The following is a 15,756-nucleotide window of genomic DNA, read 5'->3' on the forward strand; positions in this document are numbered from 1 at the left end:
TTCCACTGGAAATAGCCAAGCAGCTGACCAGCAGGATTCCAATGAGGCCCAGCAGTTAAAATCTGCCGGGCCTCTGACTGACAGTCCCATGTAGGATTGCCATCCACGTCGGCTCGCTGCTGAAAAGAGGCAAATAGAGAAGCGCAAAGACATCTAGAAAAAGTGTGCAAGAGGCATAAGGAGAGAAAGAAAAAGTCAGAAAGAGTGAAAGACAAGCAGAAAATTAAAGAGGGAGTCAGAAAAAATTAGATAGTATGAGACAAGAGACAATTACAGAAAAATGGAGACACAACTTGTTTTGAATTTTTTGTCTGCGAACAATGCCACAGGTGATAAAGTTATACGACACCATATGTTAATAGATATATGTTCTCCTGCATATGTTTTACATAACACATTGTATAATGCTGCCATCATTATAAATGCATATTCTCTAATTCAACATGAGCAATGTGTAATATATTAGGTGTCTGCTGAAAGCACTAGAGGAAAGCTTTCTGAGAATTTGATTGGTTCGTTTTGTGTTCATTGCTGGTTCTTGTTACTTGATCATTGATATCTTTCCTGCCAATTAATTTGGTTTAGTCATATTTGAGGCAGTTGGCATTGTTCATTAAACAGTGATTTTTGATTTTTTTTTTATATGAGCCAATCTGGATTTCAAGTGTGTCAAACACTTTGTAAGTGGGACACTTTTTTTAAATTCATTCATGGGATGTGCGCGTTGATGGCAAGGCCAGCATTTATTTCCCATCCCTAATTGCCCTTGAGAAGGTGGTGGTGAGCCGCCTTCTTGAACCGCTGCTGTCCGTGTGGTGAAGGTTCTCCCACAGTGCTGTTAGGTAGGGAGTTCCAGGATTTTAACCCAGCGGCAATGAAGGAACGGCGATGTATTTCCAAATCGGGATGGTGTGTGACTTAGAGGAGAACGTGCAGGTGGTGTTGTTCCCATGTGCCTGCTGCCCTTGTCTTTCTAGGTGGTAGAGGCCGCGGGTTTGGGAGGTGCTGTCGAAGAAGCCTTGGCGAGTGGCTGCAGTGCATCCTGTGGATGGTACACACTGCAGCCACGGTGCGCCGGTGGTGAAGGAAGTGAATGTTTAGGGTGGTGGATGGGATGCCAATCAAACGGGCTGCTTTGTCCTGGATGGTGTCGAGCTTCTTGAGTGTTGTTGGAGCTGCACTCATCCAGGCAAGCGGAGAGTATTCCATCACACTCCTGACTTGTGCCTTGTAGATGGTGGAAAGGCTTTGGGGAGTCAGGAGGTGAGTCACTCGCCGCAGAATACCCAGCCTCTGACCTGCTCTTGCAGCCACAGTATTTATGTGGCTGGTACAGTTAAGTTTCTGGTCAATGGTGACCCCCAGGATGTTGATGGTGGGGCAGTCAGCGATGATAATGCCGTTGAATGTCAAGGGGAGATGGTTAGTCTCTCTCTTGTTGGTGATGGTGATTGCTTTTCTCACACTCTATGGGCACAGGCTAAACAGATTAATATAAATAGGTAGATATATATATAGATACATAGACCAATCAAAAATAAATCATTCTGGCTCTGCTTCCTGGACCTCCACTGTGCTTTGCTCCCTGCCTCCCCTGCTGTGGTCCAGTCCCTAGCCCCCTCTGCACTCTACTCCCTGGCTTCATTATTCTTCACAACCTGGCCCTACTGTCCTCTTCTCCCCAGCCCCATCTGTGTATTGTTGCTTGGACCTACTGTGTTAAGCCCTGGCTAGGAATGGGACCATGATGTTGCGTTTTAATCAATATGATATTTGAGCCAATTAGGATTTCACGTGTGTCAGACACCTTGTGCACTATTAATGATGTTTCTGTTTAACAAATTGTTGCATTCTCTCTTCCGTAACTCAGTATTTCCATGTGCCTGGTTTAAGTGTTAGACAACACCTTAAGCCAAAAATCCATTGTTGAAGTAAACATTATACCACACATCATGTAGTGTAATTATTTAACTGGTCTAGTCTGCAGTTTGCAAATGATTCCTTTCTTTCTAGCCTGTAACTGGCGTCTCCATTTATTCACACAGCAAAAAATTACTGGATACGAGATTTCGATCCATGTTGAAATTATTTATGTGGATTTTATTAGTCACTGTTTTGTGATTTGCATCAAAGAACATTTTGAACTCACTGGAGAATTTAGCCAGCAGTGGTTTAGTGACAGTCATTGAACTAGGTAGTTACTGTAATGGTATCCAGATTGTGGTAATGGTATGCTTGTGTCTAATTAAGCTAGAAAAGCAAAAGCTCTCTGAATTACTGGTAAACAAGGATATCACAGCAGGTTTCATTTATGATATTAAAATATGCTAGTCCCTTACGATAGATAATACACTCTTGTAGAACACACATTGTTAATATCAACCTCAGTAATCAAGAAACTTTACAACACACCTTTTCCTGAAACATGTGTTGTATGTTTTCCAGTGACCATATTAGGAGTGGTCATTTGCACATCCCGTCCGATTCTTCAGATGATTTCGCACATTTGTCAGTCACCATTTCCAATGTGATAAAATGTAGTCAATTTTCAGGTTTGTAGGCAGCCTTGTGGACAGTTTATGGCCAATCAACTGAGAATTTTTTCAAAGCTGTTTCCTTCTCCAAAAATAGATTGTTGGAGAAAAAAGACAGAAGAAAACGTAAGTAAAGGACAGAGAGAATAGCGGAGAAGAGAGAATACAATGGGACAGGCAGGGAAGCGTTAATTCTAAACTATAAAAAATATTAAAATTGCAGCAACAAAACTATTCCCAATGTTTGAGTAGCTTTATTATTGTAATAGTGTTTGTTGTAGCACCTAGTTTGTCAGCTGAAAACTAGCAAAGCTTACAGGCCAGGGAGAAAGGAATTTCCCTGAACCTACATTAGAAAGAATCTGCATTTATATCAAACCTTATCATGCCTTCAGAACATCCCAAAGCACTTTTTTTTTTATTCGTTCATGGGATGTGGGCGTCGCTGGCGAGGCCGGCATTTATTGCCCATCCCTAATTGCCCTTGAGAAGGTGGTGGTGAGCTGCCTTCTTGAACCGCTGATGTCCATGTGGTGAAAGTTCTCCCACAGTGCTGTTAGGTAGGGAGTTCCAGGATTTCGACCCAGCGATGATGAAGGAACGGCGGTATATTTGGCGGTATAAATGGCAAGCGACCAGCAGGTCAGGGTCCCGCTTGCAGACAGAGCGGAGGTGTTCAGCAAAGTGATCACCCAGTCTGTGTTTGGTCTCCTCAATGTAGAGGAGACCGCATTGTGTGCAGCGGACACAGTATACAGTATATATTGCAGGAGATGCAAACCTGCTCCTTCACCTCCTCCCTTCCCACTGTCCAGGGCCCCAAACACTCCTTCCAGGTGAAACGGCAGTTTACTTGTTCTTCTTTCAATTTGGTGTACTGTATCCGCTGCCAGTCACTTGCCATTTTAATTCCCCTTCCCACTCCTACTCTGACCTCTGTGTCCTCGGCCTTTTACACTATTCCATTGAAGCTCAACATCGGTTTAAGGAACAGTACCTCATCTTTTATTTAGGCACTTCCAGATTTCAATAACTTCAGATCATAACCACTGCTCCCATTTTTTCGTTCAGCTAGTGCTGGTAATGGTTCTGCTGCTGCCATTTACAGCTACTCCTGATCAATCTTTTTTTTCTTAACTTGTCTCATACCACCTTCCTTACCTTGCACCATCATCCCATTTGTCATCTAATCACTCGTGCCCTCTACCCTATCACAGACCTTCCCTTTTGTTCTTTCCCCCCCCCTCCCCCACTTTCCCTGGCTCTGTACTTGCTCAAAAACTTTAACTCTCTCAACATCGTCCAATTCTGACGAAAGGTCTTCGCTCTGAAAAGCTAACTCTGTTTCTTTCTCCACAGATGCTGCCTGACTTGCTGAGTTTCTCCAGCATTTTCTGTTTTTATTTCAGATTTCCAGCATCCGCAGTATTTTGCTTTTGAGAGAACTCCCTGCTCTTCTTTGAATAGTTCCATAGAAACATCTCTGATCACTGCAACAGGCAGATGAAGCCTGAAAAACAGCCTCCGACAGTGCAGCACTCCCTCAGTATGACACTGAAGTGTCAGCCTAAATTATATGCTCAAGCCCTGATGTGGGGCTTGAACCTACTTAGAGGCAAGAATGCTACCTGCTGAGCCAAGCTGACACTTAAAAAGTTAAAAGTATCACATTTGCAGGGAACTAGATAATCATCTTTTTCTGCAAGTGTAACTTGCATTTTCAGGGTGAAGATAGATATTTTATTCATGTTAATAGTGTTGATAACAAAGCAGACCATTTTCATGGTTAGTGACAATATCAATGCCAAACTAAATACTACATCTTTCAACAGTGTCCATAAAGGGCAAAAATCCAGTTGATATTTATACTTCTCCATTACTGCATATACCCATACTTAGAGTAATGAGAACTGTAGCCTAGTATGATAATAAGCAGTTCAATCGCTGAGACAGCGTGACACCGAGATAAGAGATTTAAGTAAAGTTGTTCACTCTGTTACGAGCCAGAAATGTGCCATCAACCATATTGGTAAAGACCCAAAAATTGGTGTGCCCATCCCTGAAGCAGGCGTTAGTCCTTTTGCATATGCAAATAAGGGGCCTAACGCCTGTTTGAGACCCCATTGCATGATTGGTTACCCCTGCCACGTCAACATACAGTCCTTAAAGGGACCACATGTAAGGCCTCAACCAACAAGGCAAGGTTTTAAAAAATACTTGCTTGTATGTGGAGATGGGAGGAGCAGGAGTCACTGCTGGAAACATTCAAAGAATGCGTATTGCTGGCCACACTGCTCCCCCCCACCCCACCGCACATCGCTGCTACCTCCCCACCCCATTCATCGCCCTTACCCCCACCATCACCCCTCCCAGCCACAGCTTCCTTCCCAATCCAGTCGCCCCCTTCCCGGTCACACCCATTCATCATTTACCTGAGGGGGTGCTGCTGGCGTCACAGTGGCCCGATCTTAATTCCCGCTTCGCCGGCGCGCTGCCTGTTGATGTCCGCAGCTCGCCGGCTCGATGGTTATGAAACCCGAGGCTCAATATTGGTTGTATCTTGGGCCTCACAATTCAGGCACAGGGATCATTGTACCTTATTTTGTAGACTAGGTCGGACTCTTTGCTGTTTGTACAGTTGGATAGTTGGATCTTTAACTCCTGCCTTTTAATTGGAGGAGGTCCATATGATTATCCTTATGATAACTGTGTCTAGCTAATGAAACACAAATGCCATACAGTTGGCTAAACAAATACTGCAACCAGAAGTTTAACTTTCATTCTGCAGGATATCAGAGATTTAATTTGTGTCAAACCATGTGACTTTTGTTTTAATCCTTAACTTGCTAATTAAACAGAAACTCTATGGGCAACAGTTTCTGCTGTGGGTAGGAATATGCATACTGTTAAACCCTCAATTTGCTTGTAAATACCCACATTTCCATCCATGAATTACCTCATAGATGAGATCCATGCTTAGTATTCAGGATCATGAGGCTGATTTTCCGGTACGGATGTGAATCAGTAGAACTGGTGCAGGTATCTCCCCAGAATGGTGATACAATGATAGCATTCAATTTTCATGTGCCTTCTCATTTGCATAATTATTCACAGCCATATATAGATTTGTACATTTGCAGAGAGCACACTAGTGATAGAAGCAGAAAATTGCATTGTAATGAAAATTAAAGGATGCAGACAGTTAAAGGGAAGTGGCACAACAGAGAAACAAAATTTCTTACAGTCTTTCGAAAGGATGGGAAAAAAACACCTGTGGTGCAGCCTGACCTGCCTGGCATCTGTCCACTGGTCTTCATCCTCCCAACAGCTTACAGATATAGAGTTTCCCAGTAGTAATCTCATTGAGGGCACTAATGGAGTATGTAAAAAAAACAAAAGCTGCAGAGCAATTATCACCAAGGCTCATGAAAACCTTTGTGACAGCAGAAAAAGTAAAAAATATTAAGAAAAAAGCTGCATAAATGGGCCATAAAACTGTTCATTTGACCTTCTTAAATTTTGCCTGCAGCTGATCCCTTAACAACCCTGGCTACCTGTTATACGGTGTGATTATGTACCAACGTAATATCTGGAAAATTTGCACAGGGATTTATTCCGTGTCCATCTTTCGGATGAGACGTTAAACCGAAGCAAATATCTTGGCGAATATTTATGCCTCAACCAACATCACTAAAGCAAATGATCTGTTCATTATCTTATTGCTGTTTGTGAGACTTGGCTGTGCGCAAACTGGCTGTTGAGTTTCCTTACATTACAACAGTAACTACACTGTAAACTGTTTTGGGATATCCTGAGGTCATGAAAGGTGCTATATAAATGCAAGTCCTTTCTTTATTTGAATGTTACAGTAAAGCTCCTGCCTGTGTTTATTTTCCTCCCTGGTGACCTGTGAAAGTCCGCAGCTCAGAGCTGAGGGAACCAATCACTTCACAATGTTTCTCAGTTCTAACAGAGCTCTTTAACAATTGAGTTTCTGCCCATTATGTATAAAGAGACATGGTGGATAGAATACTGATAACCTGAAAAAAGTCTCTGCATTCCAAGGAAGTTGGAGGTTTGGATAGAGATGATTTCAGCACATAAAAAGCGAAAATCTAAGGAGAGAGAGATAGCAGATATGAGATGCAGAGATCAAAATGGACCAAAAGAGAGTAAGAAACATCAGAGTGCACTAAGAGAAAGCGAGAACTATCAAATAGAAGAGGGCCCACGATATCAGAATTCATCATGTGAGAGCTAACAGCTTAGGCCACATAAATACTGTGCTACAAGAGCAGGTCAGAGGCTGGGTATTCTGCGGCAAGTGACTCACCTCCTGACTCCCCAAACCTTTCCACCATCTACAAGGCACAAGTCAGGAGTGTGATGGAATACTCTCCACTTGCTTGGATGAGTGCAGCTCCAACAACACTCAAGAATCTCGACACCATTCAGGACAAAGCAGCCTGCTTGATTGGTACCCCATCCACCACCCTAAACATTCACTCCCTCCACCACCAGCGCACAGTGGCTGCAGTGTGTACCATCCACAGAATGCACTGCAGCCACTCGCCAAGGCTTCTTCGACCGCACCTCCCAAACCCGCGACCTCTACCACCTAGAAAGACAAGGGCAGCAAGCACATGGGAACAACACCACCTGCACGTTCCCCTCCAAGTCACACACCATCCCGACTTGGAAATATATCACCGTTCCTTCATCGTCACTGGGTCAAAATCCTGGAACTCCCTACCTAAGAGCACTGTGGGAGAACCTTCACCACACGGACTGCAGCGGTTCAAGAAGGAGGCTCACCACCACCTTCTCAAGGGCAATTAGGGATGGGCAATAAATGCTGGCCTTGCCAGCGATGCCCACATCCCATGAACGAATAAAAAAATTCTGCTTGATTTGGCTACTGTTGATTTATGAGAACTGTAAATGATTAGTAAATAACTGAATAAAGAGCTGTTTGAAAAGTTTAATATCAAAATGTTTTCATTTTAGAGATTTTGGATGTTAAGATTTCCTTGGGTTTCCCTTGATTCTAGTCCAAACCATTTCCTGCTGCAAGATGAAATCCCAGCCAGAATTATATAAATGTTGTAGCGAAGTAGAACTGATCAAAAGTGATGAGATAAATAAACAAAAATATCCAAATAAATTTCCCTGCAATTAACATAATCCTGAACTAATGAAATGGAAATTATATTTGTAATCCAGTGTTCTCCCACCAAAATTTCATTATGCCTTGAGGTACAAGTAACCAGTATGGTTATTTTCATTAGTTCATAACTAAATGAAATTACATACAAGGAGATTTATTTGGCTTGTTTTAATTTTTAAAAAGCATGTATTTACATAGTTAGCAATGGAAATGAATCTACTGCATTGTTTTAAAAATATTTTATGGGAAAACCTATTTTTGTCAGAGGTATTCATTTCCGTTATACTACGTGGTAAAGCATGTTAACTTAGTGACATTGAAGTCATAAAGCTTCAAGGGCTGATTTTTCAAATGCATGCTGTTGGTGGGAAGTTTTGTCCAGCAGCCACATATATCAGGAAATTGTGAGTGCGCTGTCTGCAATTTCCTGTCCATCATGGGGGGAAAATCATTAGATTTTCAGATAAAAATTGGACCCTGCTGCCTTCCATGTCCTGTGAGCCTGCTAAAAACAGCAGGTAAAAATTATATCCCACAGGAAGGCAGCGGGATTGGAGGAAGCAAGTTGCTTCCCCAATTTTTAATTGCTCGCCTGGCTGGGCAGGCAGGGTTAAAATCAGGCCTTTAATTTTTTTGTGTCATCAAGTTTCTATAACTTTAATGGTAATTCAGCTTGCTGCCACTTAACATCGGGAGAACCTAAAGCATCTCTTTCAGCCCTCCACCATAAACTCCACTTCCTTGCAACTGACCCCATCCCCTTCCCTGGCCACTTTCTCAGGCAGAGCCAGACATGCAAAATCTCCACATCCCATTCTACCCAGAGCTAAACTTCAAACCGAACATCCTATTCATTTACAAAGACCAATTATTTCCACCTCCAAAGCATTGCTTGCCTCTGCCCCTACCTCAGCTCCTCTGCTGCTAAAACTCTTTGTTACCTAGCCTCCTTGCCAAGCTCCCATCCTCTACCCTCCATATAATCTCCAACATCCAAAACTTAGCTGCTCACATCCTGTCCACACCAAGTCCCCGCGGGCTCCCCAAGCACCCTGGCCTCACTGACTTGCATTGGATCCCTGTCCATTAATGTATTGAATTGAAAATCCTTGTCCATCTCTTCATTTTCCTCATCTCAGCTCACATTATTTCGGCAGTGTTCTCCAGCCTTAAATCTCTTCTCCCCCCACCCTTCAGTCCTTTGATTCTGGCCTTTTATGCATCCACCATTGGTGGAAGATCCTTCAGCCACCTCTGCTCTGCTTTCTGGAACTCCCGCCACCATTTATTTGGTGTTGTAATAAACAGTAAAGAAACAATTATGAGGAAGGGAAATCAGTAGTATGATTTCTGATATGCAAAACAACTAAGTTATATATACCATCAAAATCTATGATAATTTTATTTTCACAGTTATGAGAAGTTAAGTTTAAGTTTGATGACAATCGCTCTCCAATACCACTGATAGTGGAAAAATTTGTGACTCAAGAATTTTTTAATTGAATGTTACTTTTGTTTTCCTGCATATGTGGTGTACATCGTGAAGGGTTTCTGCAAATTGGAGGGTAGCAAATGTAACCCCACTATTTAAGAAAGGAGAGAGAGAGAAAACAGGGAACTACAAACCTATTAACCTGACATCAGTAGTAGGGAAAATGCTAGAATCTATTATAAAGGATGTATAACAGAACACTTAGAAAATAATAATTGGATTTGGCAGAGTCAACATGGATTTATGAAAGGGAAATCATGTTTGACAAACCTATTGGAGTTCTTTGAGGATGTAACTAGTAGAATAGATAAGGGGGAACCAGTGGATGTGGTGTATTTGGATTTTCAGAAAGCTTTCGATAAGGTCCCACACAGGAGGTTGGTGAACAAAGTTAGAGCGCATGGAATTGGGGATAATATACTGGCATAGATTGAGAATTGGTTAACAAACAGAAAACAGAGTGTAGGGATAAACGGGTCTTTTTCAGGATGGCGGACTGTGACTAGTGGGGTACCGCAGAGATCGGTGCTTGGGCCCCAGCTATTCACGATCTATATCAATGATTTGGATGAGTGGACCAAATGTAATATTTCCAAGTTTGCTGATGACACAAAACTAGATGGGAATGTGAGTTGTGAGGAGGATGCAAAGAGGTTTCAAGGGGATATAGACAGGCTAAGTGAGTGGGCAAGAACATGGCAGATGGAATATAATGTGGAAAAATGTGAAGTTATCCACTTTGGTAGGAAAAACAGAAATGCAGAGTATTTTTTAAATGGTGAGAGATTGGGAAATGTTGATGTTCAAAGGGACCTGGGTGTCCTTGTACATGAGTCACTGAAAGCTAACATGCAGGTGCAGCAAGCAATTAGGAAGGCAAATGGTATGTTGGCCTTTATTACAAGAGGATTTGAGTACAGGAGTAAAAATATCTTACTGCAATTATATAGGGCCTTGGTGAGTCTGCACCTGGAGTATTGTATACAAATTTGGTCTCCTTACCTAAGAAAAGATATACTTGCTATGGAGGGAGTGCAACAAAGGTTCACCAGACTGATTCCTGGGATGGCGGAATTGTCGTATGGGGAGAGATTGAGTAGACTAGGCCTGTATTAGAGTTTAGAAGAATGAGAGGTGATCTCATTGAAACATACAAAATTCTTACAGAGCTCGACAGGGTAGATGCAAGGAGGATGTTTCCCCTGGCTGGGGAGTATAGAACCAAGGGTCACAGTCTCAGAATAAGGGGTAGGCCATTTAGGACCAAGGTGAGGAGAAATTTCTTCACTCAAAGGGTGGTGAATCTTTGAAATTCTCTGCCCCAGAGGGCTGTGGAGGCTCAGTCATTGAGTACATTCAAAACAGAGATCGATAGATTTCTAGATATTAAAGGTAACAAGGGATATGGGGATGGTGCAGGAAAATAGCGTTGAGGTAGAAGATCAGCCATGATCTTGTTAAATGGCAGAGTAGGCTCGAGGGGCCAGATGGCTTACTCCTGCTCCTATTTTTTATGTTCTAATTCTAGTCACACACAATGAGTTAAGCAGTGTTAATGAACTGTTCAATGGCAGTATTTCAGTCACTGTTAATACCATATGTAAAGAATAATTATGTCAGTATTAGTGCTATGGAAAAGTAATATGCTATATAGAGATTATAATTCATTCAGTATCATTACAGGGTTTTAATAGCATAAAAAAATAATTTAGAGATGGCAATGCATGGTACTAAAAGGCTCTGATTGAGTCTGTATTAATACAATAACACAACATACAGAGGCTTTAATTCAGTCAATGTTTGAGGTTTGTTTGGATTGAGATCTATCTCATTCAGACTTTTATTTACATGATTAAACCTAGCAGCGATTCTGCTAACAGAAACATCCGTCTGACACAGATTCTGTATTTTACTTAGGATCTTGCTCTGGTTCTATTCCAATTCGCTACCAGTTCTCCCTACTAAAAAAGCGCTGACTACTGGGTGGTTACAGTTATCTCTTTCACTGAAGTGTTTCTGTAGTCCCGCTGGTGGAATGGAGGAAATCAGGCTCGCACATAACTGTAGGCCACTGAAGCGGGACAACAAGCAGGCCTCTGTTTGAATGCTGAGTGAAAGTAGCTGAGCTCCATTCATTTGCATGCCTTCTGTCGATGGGAGCTGCAGATTACACAGGCCAGCGAGGGAACCAGGTCTTCCCCCTTGAGCCTGTGCTTTCACAGGACTAGCCACTTTCAAACTCTTATTTGTTTAGAAAAGAGCCAATAATCTTCTGATCTTTGCTTACAGGGAGAATTGGGAGCCCAAGGCCCTGCTGGCGTCCATGGATTGGTTGTAAGTATCAAACATTCCTTAACTGTTTCAATTCCATTCTTTATTTTACATTCAGCTGTATTGCTCTGCATTCAGTTTTTTTTATTTTTTAAATATAAGTGAAAATATTACAAATTTGGAAAATAATGTCTTAGTCATTCAGAAAAATTGCATGATCATTGCAATATGCTCTGTTTCTAAAGACAAAAGTGAAGAATATTATAGCCATCACAAATACTTAAACACTAATTAATAAATATTTATTAATTAACAGAAAGTCATTAAAAACATTAACCTACTAATTACTTAAATTCTCAGATCTTTTCATTAGTAAAAGCCCTTTGATGCTTTAGTCTCAAAATAACTATTGTATTTCTTCTAGTGACTTCTAAGTAAGATACATTTTAACTCTTAGACTGCTAGCGGGTCCTGGGAAATTCCTGTCTCCCTAGACCAACCAATTTGTTTTCAGCTCACAAACTCTGACACTTACAATAACACTAATATTATACTATCAGGAGTAGCTTTATTTTTGTAATATTAAACCTATAGACTAAAATATACTGTTAAAACACAATTTAAACTAAAATTAAACACTTCCATTTTGCAGTGTCCCTATTTTGCCCCCATTCTCCTTTCCCATTCTCTATCTGTCCTATTTTTATTTTCTCAACTGTAATCTTGTTTTTTTTTACCTAATTAGACCTATCATACCTTTCCTAATCTATCCTGAGGTTGGAATCTAGTGAAGAAAAACAACCTTTTGCTGAAAACCATCTTTAAAGGCTGTGTTTCAGGCAGTTGAGGGGTCAGACTTGGAAAATTCACATGGTCACATTCTAGATGCAAGGCATCAATCTTTGATGAATTTTTACAGGTCAAACTGAAAAGAGAACAGAAGAAAGGGTATATTAATCAATCAGTGGACCCCAGAGTCTGACATCATCCAGTAAATTTGTACACGCTGCTCAAAGAGTTAATTTTCCAAACATTCCAGAATCAATTGTGACATCCACACGCATGCACATTCCAGCAGAGGCCACTGGATAGTGATCAGGATCATGGCTGATTTTTAACCCAGGGTACGCAGAGTCTAATTGTAGCACTTCCGCCACCCCCATGGCTGACTTTAGCTAACTGAGCACAGATCAGGGATCAAACTTAGGACCTTCCTGCTCTGTATGATTCAATTGTTCACTGGATATAGTTGCTGAGTAATGAGAACGCCTCTGCAGAAAGTTTGTTAACTGCTTACCATTTAGTTTCTCCTGTTTCTCTCCTCATTGCACAACAGCTAGAATGAACATGTATGTATAATTTACAAATGTATCAGTTTCGATTTTGATGAAAAAAATCTTCCACTTCAGTTAATTCCTTTTCTGTCCTAAAATGAATGTTAAAATGACATTAACAATTTCCTTCTTTATGCTTTAAGTTCTTGAAAGAAACATCTCTTTCATAATTTAACTCTTCCTGAATATCAAACTAAGAATGCAATTATACTGTCACTTTTGTCTCACTATAAAAAAATGTTGTGCATTGACACAAAACCAACAGTATAAGTCAGGAACCAGGTCCCAATCTGATCTCGAATGCACTCAAACCCCCTTCAGTAGGCTGTCCCATATCAGTTTGAATTTACATTAGTCGAAGTATAATTCCAGCCTTTAACATTGCAACTTCAAAAAAGATTGTTTCCAGACATTTATGATAATTAAACAGAATCTTTTGGGTGTCTGATATTTGCCAACAGTGTTCATTTAAAAAAGACCATAAACCTTTCATTTAACTATGCAAGATGGTTTTAATAAATAGGAATTGTTAAACTAGCACAGCTCTTTCTTTAACATGTCTCATTATCTATTGTTAAAACCTAGCTCACTTTGTTCTAAGTTTTTGTCTTGCAAACTTTGGGGGCAGAATTTTTCCTGTGCGGAAATTATGTGAGGAGAATGAAGGAAGAGTTATGACTGCAGAAACCACCAAGTGCTGGCAACAGTTTGGTAGATTTAAACCACCAGACTGTATTTTCCTAATAACAGAGTACCAAGAGGTACTCGATGGAGACCTGTGGAATTCCATGAGTAAGGAAGATCAGATTAAAACTATTTATTCAACATGTGGTTTATGTAATTAATCACAAAGTGAACTTTTGCAGAAGCTAACTGGGCAGTTCCCAGGTTGTTCCAATAAGGACACAAGTCCCTAAATGATTCCAAGAGCATTAAAGGGCCTTTAAACAACATCCTGGTAAGATAAAGGTTAACACTCAAATTTCACACCATGGTGATCACTGGTTTGAATCCAGAGAAAGACTTTTACCCTCCACCTGTAATTCATTCAGCACACAAGACAAATTATCTCACATGAGAGGGGGAGGAATGGATGTTACATCCCATCTTAAATCAAAAACAGACACTTCATTCATCCTGTTGCCTGAGTCACACAACATCATTGCTGGGTGAGTCCCTGGGTTATTTGACCACCCTCTCAGACAATGAGTACAGCTAAATGCGCAAAAGGAGAACTAGGGGTGGGGGTGAGCGGGTTAACATTTTAAAACTGTTTGCTAATTAAATCCGGGAGTTTCAGGATCAAACCGACAGGAAGAAAAACAGGAAAACTATCTCTTTAAACATTTTCCGAGGTGATATCAGCAAATAGGCTTACAATTAAAATTAAGATGAATTTGCCTTTAATACCAATATCTCTTCTACCCCTAACATCTTTCCAGAAAGCTGAGAACATAAAATGGCAAATAGACAGTTCTACCCCCCCCAGAAATGCTATTCATGAAAACCAGCTATACATTAACACCATATAAATCTTAAGAGTGATTTGGAAGCTTTGCTTGAAGTCCAGGCTATTTCCATTAGTGGCTGGCTCCTTCAGGTGACACCCATAGCACTACAAAAAAGTGAGCACGCAGCCATTGAAATTAAAAAGTAATATCGATGAAAAGGGACGGTGCTTGCAATACTGGAGAATATTTTTGCCAGCTTTCTAAACTAACTGTGCCCTTTTCAGATGTCCATTTGTAAAGTATGAATCGGAAGTGTTATGGAAATTTACCTACAACTGGGCTGAAGAAGCTCAAAAAAGACTACATTTTCTTTGATGTACATATCATCTTAAGTAACAAATAGCAAATCCAAGTGTTTTTCTACCTAATTAGAAAATAATACTGTGAACATTTATGATGTCACCCTCATTCTAAATCTTAGGTTACTGAAAATCAGCACCTATAATTTTTGACAGATTTTGAAATGTTATATCAGCACTGCCACTTCTGCTTAAATACCCTTCATTCTCTAGGGACAGAATATTGATAGATCAAGATTTTCCTCTTAACTATGGTGATTCTTTTTAAAGCAGTTTTGAAAATGTAATTATTGTCAATACTACACACTAGTGTGCATAATTATGATTTTAGACCTGTACAAACAAACTGCTATGTACAGAAATCTTTCTTGTAGCCAGAGTAATAAAAACACAGCAGCATTTTCAGAGGATTGCTGATTAACTTAGATTAAATTAGCTTTCACCGTGCCCAAGGCTTCAGGCAGAATGGTTAAAATAATAACTTGATCACTGAAAGATTTGCTTCTTAAATATTGATTTAGAAGACAAAACTTTACAATTACTCACTCTCTGAAGACATTTGCAATATACCCACAACAGTAGATTCTTAATTCAGAATGATTATTTTCTCTTGCTTGTGAACAGAAATTTTAACAGTTACTCTTTTAGGTCACTTACACTACACAGTTTGCATTGCTGCAAATCTTTTTCATTTATCCATGGAAACAACTGTAGTGTAATTCAGGTGTGAAATCACCAGATGCACGGAGAGTCTCGGCTACCCTGCAGCATTAAGGTTGACGTGTAAACACAGAGTCAGGCCACCGATCTGACACCCCACCGAATTGGGATGTCAAAAGTGAAATCCTAGCAGCAGGGGTTTCACACCGAAACTGCAGCTCCTTTATTACAATGTAAACACTCGAACAGTTTGTCACCCAAACTCATCTCTCCTTTCACGGGCAGCCTTGTAACATAATGACGCCAGATCATAACTGGGGATGAAACCCACTTTGTAATGAGGTTACTGAGATTGGTTTTAGAAGAGTCAATGTAAATCAGCTCTCCATAACGGCAAAAAATTTGAAAGCAATTCACTCTTGAATTTGCTGTGCACAGTTAAATGCACTCTTAGATAAGACGTGTCCTACAACACTTTGGCTTCACAA

The 15,756-nt window shown here is 40.6% G+C and overlaps 1 protein-coding gene across 2 annotated transcripts in view; it reads left to right on the top strand.

Moving 5' to 3' along the window:
- col27a1b (collagen, type XXVII, alpha 1b) overlaps positions 1–15,756 on the top strand; it is a 524,608-nt gene that overhangs the window by 276,596 nt on the left and 232,256 nt on the right. For both annotated transcript variants that reach the window (XM_067969899.1, XM_067969900.1), the window contains exon 14: positions 11,483–11,527. In XM_067969899.1, the coding sequence (XP_067826000.1) occupies positions 11,483–11,527 (45 nt within the window). The remainder of the gene's footprint in view (positions 1–11,482; positions 11,528–15,756) is intronic.

The sequence above is a fragment of the Heptranchias perlo genome, chromosome 31, assembly GCF_035084215.1.
Source record: "Heptranchias perlo isolate sHepPer1 chromosome 31, sHepPer1.hap1, whole genome shotgun sequence".
In the NCBI taxonomy this organism is placed as follows: Eukaryota; Metazoa; Chordata; class Chondrichthyes; order Hexanchiformes; family Hexanchidae; genus Heptranchias; species Heptranchias perlo.